General features: G+C 43.2%; 1 protein-coding gene across 1 annotated transcript in view; it reads left to right on the top strand.

Annotated features, from left to right (window-relative positions):
• Nucleotides 1-16051, top strand: part of DNAAF5 (dynein axonemal assembly factor 5) — an 85430-nt gene that overhangs the window by 53326 nt on the left and 16053 nt on the right. Inside the window, exons 9-10 of the mRNA XM_040356772.1 lie at nt 11563-11710; nt 15562-15712. Of these exons, the coding sequence (XP_040212706.1) occupies nt 11563-11710; nt 15562-15712 (299 nt within the window). The remainder of the gene's footprint in view (nt 1-11562; nt 11711-15561; nt 15713-16051) is intronic.

Genomic DNA, 16051 nt, shown 5'->3' with positions numbered 1-16051 from the left:
GCCGCATGTATATGTACGTCCACAGAATGGCACGTACAGGCAAATGGGCGTACATGTACGTCCTTGCCTTCTAGCGGGTGGGGGGGTCCGATCGGGACCCCCCCCCCCCGCTACATGCGGCAGTCGGGTTCCCTCGGGGAGCGATCCAGGACGACGGCGAGGCTATTTGTTTATAGCCGCTCCGTCGCGATCGCTCCCTGGAGCTGAAGAACGGGGAGAGCCGTATGTAAACACGGATTCCCCGTGCTTCACTGTGGCGGCTGCATCGATCGAGTGATCCCTTTTATAAGGGAGACTCGATCGATGATGTCAGTCCTACAGCCACACCCCCCTACAGTTGTAAACACACACTAGGTGAACCCTAACTCCTACAGTGCCCCCTGTGGTTAACTCCCAAACTGCAACTGTAATTTTCACAATAAACAATGCAATTTAAATGCATTTTTTGCTGTGAAAATGACAATGGTCCCAAAAATGTGTCAAAATTGTCCGAAGTGTCCGTCATAATGTCGCAGTCACGAAAAAAATCGATGATCGCGCCATTAGTAGTAAAAAAATTTTTTTATAAAAATGCAATAAAACTATCCCCTATTTTGTAAACGCTATAAATTTTGCGCAAACCAATCGATAAACGCTTATTGCGATTTTTTTTTTTTTTTTTTTTTTTACTAAAAATAGGTTGAAGAATACGTATCGGCCTAAACTGAGGGAAATTTTTTTTTTTTATATAAATATATATTTTGGGCGATATTTATTATACAAAAAATAAAAAATATTGCATTTTTTTCAAAATTGGCGCTCTATTTTTGTTTATAGCGCAAAAAATAAAAACCGCAGAGGTGATCAAATACCACCAAAAGAAAGCTCTATTTGTGGGGAAAAAAGGACGCCAATTTTGTTTGGGAGCCACGTCACACGACCGCGCAATTGTCTGTTAAAGCGACGCAGTGCCGAATCGCAAAACCTGGCCTGGGCATTTAGCTGCCTAAAGGTCCGGGGCTTAAGTGGTTAAAGCATAATGCACAGATACATATTCTCTGTTTGCAGTACAATGGTAGCTGTTCTGGACAATTTAAAACTAGTGATTAAAATCCACCTTAAAAAAAAAAAAAATGATAATACTAATAATGCACATATTTTTGCAGGAAAGTATTGTGCTTTTACAATATTATAATAATCATCATTTTTTTTTTTTTTTTTTTTTTTTTTTTTTTTTTACAAAGGACAGGTGCATTAAGATGCACTGTCCCAGCATGAACGGGCCTTCGGGTCCAATTTAAGAATCCAATCCCCTGTTGTGACTCTGTATTTCTTCATTTCAGGAAGAGGCTTTATCGGCTATATTGTGCTAGACAGAGCCATGTGTGCTGCAGTGGCTACATTTGGTACATTAACAACCCCCCCCCCTGTTTTCAGCACCTTCAGAATTACTTTTGACAGTCTCAGAAAACTGCTTACCTTTTTCAATTCATAAACGCTTAGTTCTAACCGTGTTGAAACTGGTGGTTGGCCTTTGTTTGCATTACAGTGTTACCTGAGCGTATCCATGATTTCCTTTAGGCTCTGATCCAATTGCCTATCCTGCCCGGCATTTAAAGGGAACCTAAAAGTGTATTTCTAGTGAGCGCACATGTTTGTAACAGCTGCCTGTAAGTCGTTTTGGAGGATTTTTTTTGACCAAAAGCCTTTAGTCACATTGCCTAGAAAAGTATTCTTGATGGGGGTATTCATAATTTTTTATTTTTTATTTTATGATGCAAGAAGAACTTTTCTACAGTGTGTTTAAAAAAATAAGCATTTCAGCAAAAGGAATGCAAAAAATAAAATTACATCTCATCGAAGTTTCAAGACTCTAAATACACACTAATAAAAGATCTGTGTGATCTAAGACTTCACTCACAAAAGTGCTTATATTGTGCAGTATTTTATTTAAAAATCAAATAAAACAAATGGATTGCTATAGCATAACGTGTAAAAACAAGTTGGCAATGGCCGCCGCTCTGAACATGTGGACATGGCCGCAATGACGTTTGCACATCGCCCCCCCCCATTTAAAAACAAAAATAATAATTTGCAGTTTGTCTATCATATAGCACTGCAATCGTTTCAATTAAAGCGGAGTTCCGGCCACAATTTAACTTTTTAACCACTTAGTAACCGCCCTATAGACAATATACGTCTACAGGGCGGGTGGTTAACTCTAGGAGGGCGTCAATGTACGTCCTCCCAGAGTCCGTCTCCCGCGCGTCCCCTGGGACGCGCACACGGGAACATCCGTGACCGCCGGGTCCAGAGGACCCGGCCGATCACGAATCGCGGTAAACGGCCGCTGATAGCGGCCGTTTACCATGTGATCGCTCCGTCCAATGACGGAGCGATCACATGTAAACAAACCGGCGTCTTTTGATGACGCCGCTTCCTCCCTCCTCTCTCTGTACCGAGCGGTACAGTGTGAGAGGGGGGAGCGCGGGTGTCAGCAGCGCTGTGGATGGATCTGTGACTATTGCAGTCACAGATCCATCCATCCCTGCTCAGCCATCCCTGAAACCCCCTGCAATACCCCCCCTTACAATACTCTGCAATACTCTGCATACCCCCTACAATACTCTGCATACCCCCTACAATACTCTGCATACCCCCTACAATACTCTGCATACCCCCTACAATACTCTGCATACCCCCTACAATACTCTGCATACCCCCTACAATACTCTGCAATACTCTGCATACCCCCTACAATACTCTGCAATACTCTGCATACCCCCTACAATACTCTGCAATACTCTGCATACCCCCTACAATACTCTGCAATACTCTGCATACCCCCTACAATACTCTGCAATACTGTGCAATACACTCTGCAATACCCCCCCCTACAATACTCTGCATACCCCCCTGCGCAATACTCTGCATACCCCCCTGCGCAATACTCTGCATACCCCCCTGCGCAATACTCTGCATACCCCCCCTGCGCAATACTCTGCATACCCCCCCTGCGCAATACTCTGCATACCCCCCCCTACGAAATACTCTGCATACCCCCCACCTGCGAAATACTCTGCATACCTCCCCTTCGCAATACTCTGCATACCCCCCTGCGCAATACTCTGCATACCCCCCTGCGAAATACTCTGCATACCCCCCTGCGCAATACTCTGCATACCACCCCCTGCGCAATACTCTGCATACCACCCCCTGCGCAATACTCTGCTTACCACCCCCTGCGCAATACTCTGCATACCACCCCCTGCGCAATACTCTGCATACCACCCCCTGCGCAACCCCCCTGCGCAATACACTGCATTACTCCCCGGCAATACTCTGCATTACTCCCCGGCAATACTCTGCATTGCTCCCCGGCAATACTCTGCATTGCTCCCCGGCAATACTCTGCATTGCTCCCCGGCAATACTCTGCATTGCTCCGCGGCAATACTCTGCATTGCTCCGCGGCAATACTCTGCATTGCTCCCCGGCAATACTCTGCATTGCTCCCCGGCAATACTCTGCATTGCTCCCCGGCAATACTCTGCATTGCTCCTGCACAATTACTCTGCGCAATTACTCTGCAATACCCCCGTACTCTGCATTGCTCCCGGCAATACTCTGCATTGCTCCCCGGCAATACTCTGCATTGCTCCCCGGCAATACTCTGCATTGCTCCCCGGCAATACTCTGCATTGCTCCCCGGCAATACTCTGCATTGCTCCCCGGCAATACTCTGCATTGCTCCCCGGCAATACTCTGCAATACCCCTGCACAATTACTCTGCGCAATTACTCTGCAATACCCCCGCACCAATACTCTGCAATACCCCCGCACCAATACTCTGCAATACCCCCGCACCAATACTCTGCAATACCCCCGCACCAATACTCTGCAATACCCCCGCACCAATACTCTGCAATACCCCAACACCAATACTCTGCAATACCCCTGCACAATTACTCTGCGCAATTACTCTGCAATACCCCCGTACTCTGCATTGCTCCCGGCAATACTCTGCATTGCTCCCCGGCAATACTCTGCAATACCCCTGCACAATTACTCTGCGCAATTACTCTGCAATACCCCCGCACCAATACTCTGCAATACCCCCGCACCAATACTCTGCAATACCCCCGCACCAATACTCTGCAATACCCCCGCACCAATACTCTGCAATACCCCCGCACCAATACTCTGCAATACCCCCGCACCAATACTCTGCAATACCCCAACACCAATATTCTGCAATACCCCAACACCAATACTCTGCAATACCCCAACACCAATACTCTGCAATACCCCGGCTAATACTCTGCAGTACCCAGAAAATACTCTGGGAAAAAAATGCGTTTTAACCACTTCCCGCCCGCCGGCCGTCATGACGTCCTTGACTTTGTGCAGGGATATCTAAATGATGCCTGCAGCTACAGACATCATTCAGATATCATTTTTTTCAGCCGGCGATTCCCTACACCGTAAGAACAATCATGTCGGCTGTTCCGCCTCTTGATCGTTCTTACGGGAGGCGAAAGGGGACGTCTCCCCTCCCTTCTCCCTCTGGTGCCTCTTCTGACTCACCGCTACGATCGAAACCAGGATCGTTTTATTTTTTTACATTTTTTTTCAGGCTTCCCAGCCTAGAGGTGAGATGTGGGGTCTTATTGACCCCACATCTCACTGTAAAAAGGACCTGTCATGCTATATTCCTATTACAAGGGATGTTTACATTCCTTGTAATAGGAATAAAAGTGATCAAAACATTTATTTTTGGGGAAAAACGTATCAAACTAAAATAAATAAAGTGAAATGAACAATAAAAATATTTTTTTTTTTTAAAGCGCCCCTGTTCCTGCGTGCTCGTATACAGAAGCGACCGCACACGTAAGTCCCGCCCACATATGAAAACGGTGTTCAAACCACACATGTGAGGTATCGCTGCGAACGTTGGAGCAAGAGCAATACTTTTGGCCCTAGAGCTCTTCTCCAACTAAAAAGATGTAACCAGTAAAAATATTTAAAGCGTCGCCTATGGGGATTTTTAAGTAGCGAAGTTTGGCGCCATTCCACAAGCGTGTGCAATATTGAAGGGTGACATGTTGGGTATCTATTGACTCGGCGTAACTTCATCTTTCATATTATGCAAAAACATTGGGCTAACTTTAATGTTTTTTTTTTTTTAAAAGCACAAAACCGTTTTATTTCCAAAAAAACGCATTCGAACAATTGCTGCGAAAATAACGTGCGCGATAAAAAGTTGCAACGACCGCCATTGTATTCTCTAGGGTTTTTGCTAAAAAAGCATATATAATGTTTTGGGGTTCTATGTAATTTTCTAGCAAATAAATGATGATTTTTCCATGTAGGAGAGAAATGTCAGAATTGGTCTCGGTGCTCCAGAACGCCTGATGGTGCTCCCTGCATGTCGGGCCTCTGTATGTGGCCACGCTGTGTAAAAGTCTCACACATTTGGTATCGGCATACTCGGGAGGAATAGCAGAATGTGTTTTGGGGTGTAATTAGTGTTATGCATATGCTGTGTGTGAGAAATAACCGGCGAATATGAACATTTTGTGGAAAAAAAAAAAAAAATCTTGATTTTGCAAAGAATTGTGGGAAAAAATTACAACTTCTAAAAACTCACCATGCCTCTTTCTAAATACCTTGGAATGTCTTCTTTCCAAAAAGGGGTCATTTGGGGGGTATTTGTACTTTTCTGGCATGTTAGGGTCTCAAGAAATGAGAGAGGCTGTCAGTACATCGGGTGTGATCAAATTGATCAATTTTCAGTAATTGGTACCATAGCTTGTAGACCCTATAACTTTCACCCAGACTAAATAATATCCCAATTTTTTTTTTTTTTTTTTACCAAAGATATGTAGCAGTATACATTTTAGGCCAAATTTATGAAGAAAAATTAATTTTTTGCAAAATTTTATAATAGAAATGAAAAAAAAAATCATTTTTTTACAAAATTTTCGTTCTTTTTTCATTATTAGCGGAAAAAATAAAAACCGCAGAGGTGATCAAATACCACCAAAAGAAAGCTCTATTTGTGGGAAAAAAAGGACAAAAATTTCATTTGGTTACAGTGTTGTATGACTGAGTTATTGTCATTCAAAATGTGAGAGCACCGAAAGCTGAAAATTGGTCTGGTTATTAAGGGTGTTTAAGTGCCCAGTTGTCAAGTGGTTAAATATAAATACCCCTGTAATACACAAGCTTAATGTATTCTAGTAAAGTTAGTCTGTAAACTAAGGTCCGTTTTGTTAGGTTGTTACAGCATTTAGACACTTTATAAAATAGAAATTGACTGGGGCCATCTTAAGTGTGGGCATCATGAAGCCAGACTGTATGACTTCCTGGATTTCAGGTTTCAGCACCTGTACTGTCCAAGTCACATGATTCTTCGAGACTGGGGAGTGCACAGACTCCTGGAAAGTTACACCCACTACATTCCCAGGAGTCTGTGCGGTGTAGGTTAGGAAGCTTAAGCACCTAGGTGCAGGAAGAGGGAAGATTAACTATTCTGCCTAGCAACAACACTTTGAAGGCATCTAAAAAATAATTTTTTTTTCTTAAAGGACTAATGACATTTTTTTAAAACTACTGATGTAATGTTATATTTATGGGTGGAACTCCACTTTAACTTTAGGGACCTCCAAAGTGAATTTGCTGCTTACATGTTGTATGATCAGTTTGTATGACTTTTTGACAAAATGTGTTACATGGGTTTTAGCTCCCTTAAAATATCGCTAGCTATTTACTGGCAGTAATTGTGAGAATAAAAATTAAACACATTTTATGTAAATAAAATAACAATTTAATAAGAAATGAAATCTGCTCAAACAGATCAGTATCTGCCCACATGAAATTTGTCCACATTTCGGCCTGTAAAACTATTGTTCTCCATTGAATTCCTATTAACCTGTTCCAATGGACATGACAATACTGTATGTACTAATCCATGTGACACTAACATGCCCTACATCTGCCCTTTTAAAATCTTTTTGAAGCTGCTCTTTAACCCCCCTGTCTTGCAGCAATCAGTCCTGCAATTTCCCATTAATCATACAATATGTTCTTTGTGGCATTGTTTATCCTAATATGTACATGGTGTCTTAGGAATCCCTGGCCGTTTTGCCCAAGGGCAGATACCGGTATTTCTGCCATGCTATGCCGTTACTGTTTTCCAAACGTCACATGATGAAGATAAATTTCACTAATTACCCTCTATGTTCTTTGTCTTAGAATCCTGATGTCATCCCTGCTTTTCTGAATGTACTAGTAAAGCAACCCTGTCAGACTGGAAATAACATAATCGCAGTCCTTTTGGTTGAGCGGCTCTAAGGCCTCGTACACACGGGCCAGAATCTCGTCGGGGGGAAAAAAAATCATAATTTTTCCTGACGAGATTATTTGCAAGAATCTCTTGCCGCCCGAGTGTACACACATTCCTTTCAAAAGAACCGTGGTTCTTTTGAAAGGCAAGAACTCGGTGACGTCATTGCGTACAACGAGCATGCGCTCGTCACATTCGATGCCGTCGCCGCTGTCTTGCTTCACCCTACCTATGCCGTGGAAGCTACCGTGCATGCATCAAAGTGATTTCGAGCATGCGCGGGTTTCCACGGCGACAGGTAAGTATACACACTCTCGGGTTTCTCGTCGGGAAACAGGCCGACAAGAATCTTGATGAGAAAATAGAGAGCAGGATCTCGTCGAGATTTCCAGACAAGAAACCTGAACGCCTCGTTTTCTTGCTGGTTCTTGCCGAGAAAGCGGAGCGTGTGTACGAGGCTTTAGCCTTGGCTATCCAGCGGCCTCTGTCTTCTACCTTGCTTCTATTCAAGCACTGCAGTCTCTTCTGCATTCCACACTTAGGGGACTATCGTATGACTACCACCTGCTGTGGTTTGATGCTCCAAACTCTGTTACTACAGAACACAATAGTTACGTAGGGGTTGGAGACTGGAACCACAACACACAGCACAGGACACTGGCACATTACACTTCAGAAGTGTCCAATACAAAAGTCTTATAGAGGCCGCAGAGCTGGAACATAGAAAAGGTATGAGACCCAGGCCACTGGACAGTAGACTATATAAGAGCTGTTTTGTTACAGGCTTTTATTTAATCTGACAGGTTTGCTCTAATCAATACAAAAAACAAATGTCACTGCCCCTACCTATGACTGGCCTATACAGTAAAGAGCACTGGAAAAGGCGTGTATACATACAAAAACGACATAGAATATCCAAGCTCAAACTTACCGACCAATCAGCAACCAACCAAATTCACCTGTCTAACAGTATGCGTTAAAAACAGAGGTTTAGTTGCACGCATTTGCAAATGCATGTGTAAGCTGCAGGCCCCGTCAAGGCTCTCTGTGTACTGCAGTCCTAACTCTAAAATTGAAAGTCTCCTCAATGGAAGCACATGCATGCTGATGGATAGATAAAGGGCAGGTGACTGGAGGTAGCCCAGCCCTCCTTAAAGGGGCAGGAGAACACTAAACACCCAGCACATAGAAGCAAATGTGCCAGTACGTTGCCTGACCACAATGACATCAATACAAAAAACAAATGTCTCTGCCCCTACCTATGACTGGTCTATACAGTAAGGAGCACTGCAAAAGGCGCGTATACATACAAAAACATAGATAGCCAGATTCAGGTAGGGCGCCGCATCTTTAAGGCGGCGTAGCGTATCGTATTTTCGCTACGCCGCCTTAAGTCAGAAAGGCAAGTACTGTATTCACAAAGTAACTTACGGTGGCGTAGCGTAAGCGCGCCTAATTTAAATGAGGATGAGGGGGCGTGTTTTATGTTAATGGGGGGTGACCCGACGTGATTGACATTTTTTTACGAACGGCGCATGCGCCGTCCGTGTACATATCTCAGTGTGCATTACTCCAAAGTACGCCGCAAGGACGTATTGGTTTCGACGTGAACGTAAATTACATCCAGCCCCATTCACGGACGACTTGCGCAAACTACATAAAATTTTCCAATTTTGACGCGGGAACGACGGCCATACTTAACATTGACTAGGCCAGCTATTTGTTGGAATAAATTTACGCCGGAAAACGCCTTACGTAAACGGTGCATCATTACTGCAACGGGCGCACGTACGTTCGTTAATCAGCGTATCTAGTCATTTACATATTCTACGCCACCTAGCGGCCAGCGGAAAAATTGCACCCTAAGTTACGACGGCGCAGGCTGTCGTATCTTAGCTAGGTTTAAGTGTATCTCAGTTTGAGCATACACTTAAACTTATGACGGCTTAGATTCCGAGTTACGTCGGCGTATCTACTGATACGCCGGCGTAACTATTTGTGAATCTGGCTAAGAATATCCAAGCTCAAACTTACCGACCAATCACCTGCCCTTTATCTATCCATCAGCATGCATGTGCTTCCATTGAGGAGACTTTAAATTTTAGAGTTAGAACTGGGTTTACTTCCTCTTTAATGTGTTTGAAAGCAGAAAAAAAACGGTTATTGCATTTAGGGTCTGTATGGGGCTGTGTAGCCGCACACTGGCCCATGCTGACCTGTGTCCACAGCCAAAAGCACGTACACAGGCTCACGGGCATGTGAGCATCAGAACTGGACCACAGAGCAATGGAAGAAGGTGGTCTGGTCTGATTAATCATAATTTGTTTTGCATCTTGTGGGTGGCCGTTTACATCACTTATCTGGGGAAGAAATGGTACCAGGATGCACTATGGGAAGAATGCAAGCTGCCAGTCGGTGTGATGCTTTTGGCAATGTTCTGGTGGGAAACCTTGGTCCTGCCATTCATGTAGAAGTCGCTTTGACTTGTACCACCTACCTAAATGTTGCTGACCAAGTACACTCCTTAATGGAATCAGTATTCCCTGAGGGCAGTGGCCTTTTTCAGCAGGATAATGAGCCCTACTACACTGAAAAATGGTTAAAGAAAAATTTGAGGAACACAACAATATGTTGGAGGTGTTGATGTGGCCTGCCAATTCTCCAGATCTCAATCCATAGAGAATATGTGGGATCTGCTGGAAAAACAAGATCATGGAGGCTCCACCTCGCAATTTACAGGACTTTAAACCAAATCTCCCCTGTGCTTAAGCCAGGGTTTCTTAACCTTTTTCCAGTCAAAGCATCCATTAACATTCTGCACAGTCTCGAGGCACCCCATTCTAAAATGTACAAAAACGAAACTAATAGTTTTATGCAACAGCATCCCTTAATTTGCAGGAATGTTGCGCTCACTTCCTGTTTGGCTATGGGACAGGAAGTGAAGAGAAATCTCTGCAATGGGACAGGGATAATGGAGAAAAAAATCTGCTAGGGGTTATAACCCTCTATTGCTCTATCCAAAATGAAAAAAAAAAGTTTTGCCTATAATTCTACTTTAAATATGACCTGGGGGTATCCAATTTTCACGTTTCATACAGGGGTTGTTCTTGTCTTGCAGTGGTACACAATTATTGTGCATTACTGCTTCTTTTCAAAAGGCAACTCCTTGAGTTAGCTGTCTCATTCAATACAATACATTCCCACTTTGGTATATGTGGTACTATTATTATACGTGTTTTCTATAGCGCCAACAGTTTATGCAGCTCTTTACAATGTAGAGCGGGGACAGCACAGTAACAGTACAGTTCAATATGGAAGGTACAAGAGAGCCCTGCTCATAGAGCTTACATTCTAAAAGGAGGGAGTGGTGGTACAAAAGATAATGGCTGCAGAGTGGTGTAGTGATTATCACTTTCACCTAGCAGCAAAAGGGTCGCTGGTTCGAATCCCGACCACGACAACATCTGCTTGGAGTTTGCATGTTCTCCCTGTGTCTGCGTGGGTTTCCTCCGGGTACTCCGGTTTCCTCCCACACTCCAAAGACATGCTGGTAGGCTAATTGGATCCTGGCCAAATTGGCCCAGTATATATATGTGTGTACGACTGTGATCCCAAGCGTGTCAAGATCCTACGGGTAAAATGACCGCACCAGCCAGGAAGACACTGGCTGCAAAAAGCGCCTAGAGGTGATTCAGTTTGCATGTGTAGCGCTATACAAGTTCATTCATTCAGAATGATTTGATGGGAGTGACTCGGGGACAGTTGTTAGGTGGGCTTCCCTGAATAAATTGGTTTTCAGGGATCTCCTAAAGATGGACAGGGTAGGGGCTGATCGGACATACCAGGGCAGGGAGTTCCAGAGGATGGGAGAGGCTCTGGAGAAGTCCTGAAGGCGCGAGCATGGCAGGAGGTAACAAGGGAGCTGTTCTCCCTATAATAATGCAGGGAGGTTGACTGGATTAATGCATATCTCCCTCTAGTGGGTAGTGTACATATTTCTATTTAATACTAACCTATGTAAAAATGTAATAGTTACATCAAGAATCTTTATAATCAACTGCAATATTAAATTAAAATATGTGCTCACTAGAAATATATGCTGGGCTGTAATGGTTCTGGTGGCCAACTTGCAGCCTCTGCAACAAATATCTTTTAATGTTGTTCAGGGCAACAAATGAAATCCGGTGTCTATGCATTATAAAATCGAGTAATTTTTGATTGTAATCTCTTTTTCAGGCCCTGTCATTGGAGAGCATCTAGATCAGTTAATGCCGGTTTTGAAGACCTGCCTTCAAACAACCAAAGATCCTCAAATGCGTCTGAAAGTGTTCACCATGTTGTCAAAGCTTCTTCTAAAACCCAGCGAAACTGTCAACTCCAAGGGGTTTGTAGCGTTCCACAGCACTTCCTTTACAGTATAAAACAATAAGCTCTCATTCATAGAGTTTTGGGCGCTCATCATAGAATATTGCAGACAGGAATGCTTGAAAGACGTATTGTTCTGTGCTAGTCCTACACAGAAATGTTAATTAACTAAAAGAAAACCGAGCACAAGCATGTCTCTTAAAGCAGACGGCTTAATGCATAGTATGTCAGTGTTTAATCAAGAATGTACCCCTTATTGAAGCACATGTTTACCAGGGGTGCTCTAATAAGGCTGACTTATCTTAAAGTGTTACTAAACCCAGGACCCTGCATTTACCATATCTGGTCTCCCACATGAAAATGCCATAGTTTTATTAAATCTAAACTGCTAAAAACATATAGCTAGATTCAGGTAGAGTTAGGTCGGCGTATCAGTAGATTCGCCGACCTAACTCAGAATCTGCGCCGACCTATGTTTAAGTGTATTCTCAAACAGAGATACGCTTAAACATATCTAAGATACGACGGCTTGCGCCGTCCTCTCTTAGGTTGCAATATTTAGGCTGGCCGCTAGGTGGCGCTTCCATTGCGGTCGGCGTAGAATATGTAAATCAGTAGATACGCCTATTCACGAACGTAAGCCCGGCCGCCGCAGTACATTTACGCCGTTTACGCAAGAGATAGGCCGCCTAAAGTTTAAGATGCCCCCTAGGTGGCGTAGCCAATGTTAAAGTATGGCCGCCGTTCCCGCTTCGAAATTCGAAAATTTTACGTCGTTTGAGTAAGTCGTCCGTGAATAGGGATTTACGTCGTTTACATCCACGTTGAAATCAATAGGCCCGTGCGGCGGACGTAGCCGCAATGCACACTGGGAAATGTAGGCGCATGCGCAGTCCAAAAAAAACGTCAAAAACGTCAGGTCAAGCCCCATTAACATAAAACATGCTTCAGATAAATTTGAATTAGGCGCCCTTATGCCCGCCCGCTTTAGGCTACGTCGCCGTAACTTAGCAGGCAAGTACATTGTGAATCATGTACTTGCCTCGCTAACTTACGGCGGCGTAGCTTAAATGCCTTAAGTTACGCCGCCTTAAAGTTGCGGCCATCTATGTGAATCTAGGTAATATTCTTATCAGCAGTTAGAGCAGTCCTGTGACTTCTATCAGTGTCTGGTCAAAGCTTGTAGGAGGACTTCTCTCACTGTCCTATAAGACTGCAGGACCCCTGACCCTCTTTCTTTACAGTGCTGATTGGCCCTGTGCTGAAAATGACAATGGTCCCAAAAATGTGTTAAAATTGTCCGATGTGTCCGCCATAATGTCGCAGTCATGGAAAAAAATCGCTGATCGCCGCCATTAGTAGTAAAAAAAAAAAAAATATTAATAAAAACGCCATAGTTGACTAAAGAGGAAAATAGGACATTTTCTCTTATAACAACCAACCAGATTCTGGTTTTCATTTATTTTAGGGCTCATTCACACCAGATAGTGGTGCAGGAAAGGTGCGTTTTCGTTTGTGTTCACTACACGAGAACATGCTGCCCTTGCTAGATGAATGCAGGTGCCATTATTTGTTAGCGCCCCCCAAATACAACTAGTAAACATGGTTAATTTGCCGTCATCAAACTGCATATTACCGCAGTACGGTGCGGTTTGATGTGGCACAATTTGGAAAAGTCGCACCTGCCCTAATTATTGCACATTACTGTGTGTTTGGCAGCCCATTGAAATGAATTGGCAATCAATAATGGAGCGCACAGAAACGCATGCATTCCAGTGTGAACCAACCTTATAATGTAAAATAAAAAATAGACAGGATCTCATAGTGTGCTGTCATTTTGAAACGATATCCTGCATTAGACTGAACTACATCTTTAATATCTGCAAAACAGGCTAATATCTTTGCAGTGGGTGATGGTGCTGTACTGGAGGTTCTCCATTGGCAGGACCATACTGGTAGTATAGCTCTGCTGAAATTTAGGAGAAGGGTTAGATTGTGTATTACTGGTGTGGGATAAGGTGCTGAGAGATATTGGCCTTAATCGGCCTGCTTCACTAAAAACTGTAAAGTTTAAACAGAAGGGCAAAAAAAAAAAAACCCTTCTACTTTTTACAGATATGTGTGGGAAAGTTATCCAATCAGTGTACTGCTTTAGCTATTTGGCATTTATATGTAAATGTAAACGTGATTTTTGTCTCATTTTACACCTGCGAAGAAACGGCATTATATAGACTGCGCTCTGAGTATTTCAGAACACATTTTTAGTTCCGCAGTTTTTTTTCACTGTGTTTAAAATATAGTGTTATAGTGCCCCCTGCTGGCACATCAACAAGAAAAAGCACAATCATCATGCAGAACAATTCTTCTTGGTACAAAGCTAGAAGAATTACATGGGCCCGTAAAAGACGTCCCAGTAGTTACAAATTCAGTTGCTGAAGTTTGACAGCTCCTTTAAAGGGAAAAAAAAATGTTGCCTAAAATTAATGTCTGCAAGGTAGACAGACAGAATAGTGTAATGATTCTGTTAAAAAACGAGTAAATACCTATTAAATTCCTTCATCTATATCACCTCCGGCGTTCTAGTTTCTGTTCTCTCATTCACTTCCTGGTTTGCGGCGCTCGTTCATGTAAGAACTACATTTCCCAGTATGCATTGCGGCACGCCCAATAATTCACACCTCCTTGAGGCTCTAACACGTAGAGAGCGTCCTGCCGCACAGATGTAGTTCCCAGGAGGGGGTGAGAACGTCACTGACCACCGCAGTAAAGCCTCCCATCACGGTGGTCAGTAAAATCAGACAAGCAGGAAGTGAACAGAACAGAGAAGAAATAGAGCAACTTCTGAGCAAAAACGTACAATGAGGAAGTGAAAAGAGGAATGTCTGCGGGTAAAGGATGCTTATTATGGAGAAAAAAAAAATCCTTTACAAACCCTTTAAGGACCCACTTACACAAGAACTCATGGATTAATGCACGTTGCATCTTGTTTTAAAAAAAAAAAAAAAATTCTTTATCATTTGTTGAACTGTAAAAGGCAGAACGCATAGGGGTTGATTTACTAAAAGTGGAGCATTTAGAATCTAGTGCAGCTCCACATGGTAGCCAATCGGCTTCTAAAACCCACAACAGTAAAATTAGTCTGTATATGCAGTAAAGCATGCTTGTAATACTCGCTGTGGAATCCTAAGGGGTTAATCCTGTGCATTGTGTAAAAAGGCTGTTTGAGCCTGGCTTCTTTTGATCCTCCCCTTCTTCCACAGTCCCCAATTTTTATCCTGACAGTACAGAGCCTTGCTGGGTAAGCTGCACATGCTCAGTTTTCTGGGAGAGTGCATGTGATTAGCACAGGGCCAATCAGCACTGTTCAGACAGAGGGGTCCTGCAGCCTCATAGGACCGTCGGAGTAGAATGAAAACTCCTTAAAACTTTAACCAGACACTGATAGAAGTCACAAGACTGCTATATGCTGCTGATGAGAAAGGGTATTTAGCATAGTTTTTATTTACAAAAATTACTGCATTTCCATGTTCTATGTACTGTGGGAGACCAGATTTAGTGAATGCAGGTCCTGGGTTTAGTAACACTTTAAGCTTTGACAAAACCTGGAAGCTGATTGGATTCTATGCAGAGCGGCACCACATTTAGCATTTTGCAGTTTTAGTAAATCTCCCTCATAGTGGCAAATGCAACACTTCCAAACTATGCTTTAGCTAGCCCCACATAAAGAGTAAAGAACTTTATCCTCCTCCCTCTGTTTTATTACTATCCTATATGTTCTCCTAAAGATCACAAAACTCATCAAAAGCAGTAGTGCACATTTTTGACAGGTGGACCTCTATTTATTTATGTTTTGTTTTGTTTCACACACAGGCAGTTCCATGAGCACTCAGGAACCCTCATAAAGGACATTTTAGTTCCCAACCTGAAATGGCAAGCTGGGAGGACAGCGGCAGCCATCCGGACCATAGCAGTGTCTTGCCTCTGGGTCCTCTTTCAGAGTGAAGTTCTTTCCCCGCAAGAGGTATAGTAATATGCTGATATCATGATTCCAACAAATACTACAATACTGAAATGGATTTAGTTTTTTCTTTTAAAATCAGCCTATTATAACTAAGGCACATAAACTAACATCATTTGTCTTAAAATCACAGTGGAGAACCCATGATCCTGGGCCCATATAGGCCCTTAAAGCGGAAGAAACCCATCCATAAAACAGTTTCATTTCCGGCACGCACCGGAAATATAACGCTCTCATTGGTTGTGCTCTCCACTAAACTGTCAAACCATCCAATGGCAGGTGTCATAGCTGATCACATGTGCAGCATTATGGCAGTTGTAGATTAAACAGAGGCAAATATGG

Source organism: Rana temporaria, chromosome 6 (assembly GCF_905171775.1).
Source record: "Rana temporaria chromosome 6, aRanTem1.1, whole genome shotgun sequence".
In the NCBI taxonomy this organism is placed as follows: domain Eukaryota; kingdom Metazoa; phylum Chordata; class Amphibia; order Anura; family Ranidae; genus Rana; species Rana temporaria.
Note: the sequence above shows the minus strand (reverse complement) of the source record. Positions and strands in the feature narration are given on the sequence as shown.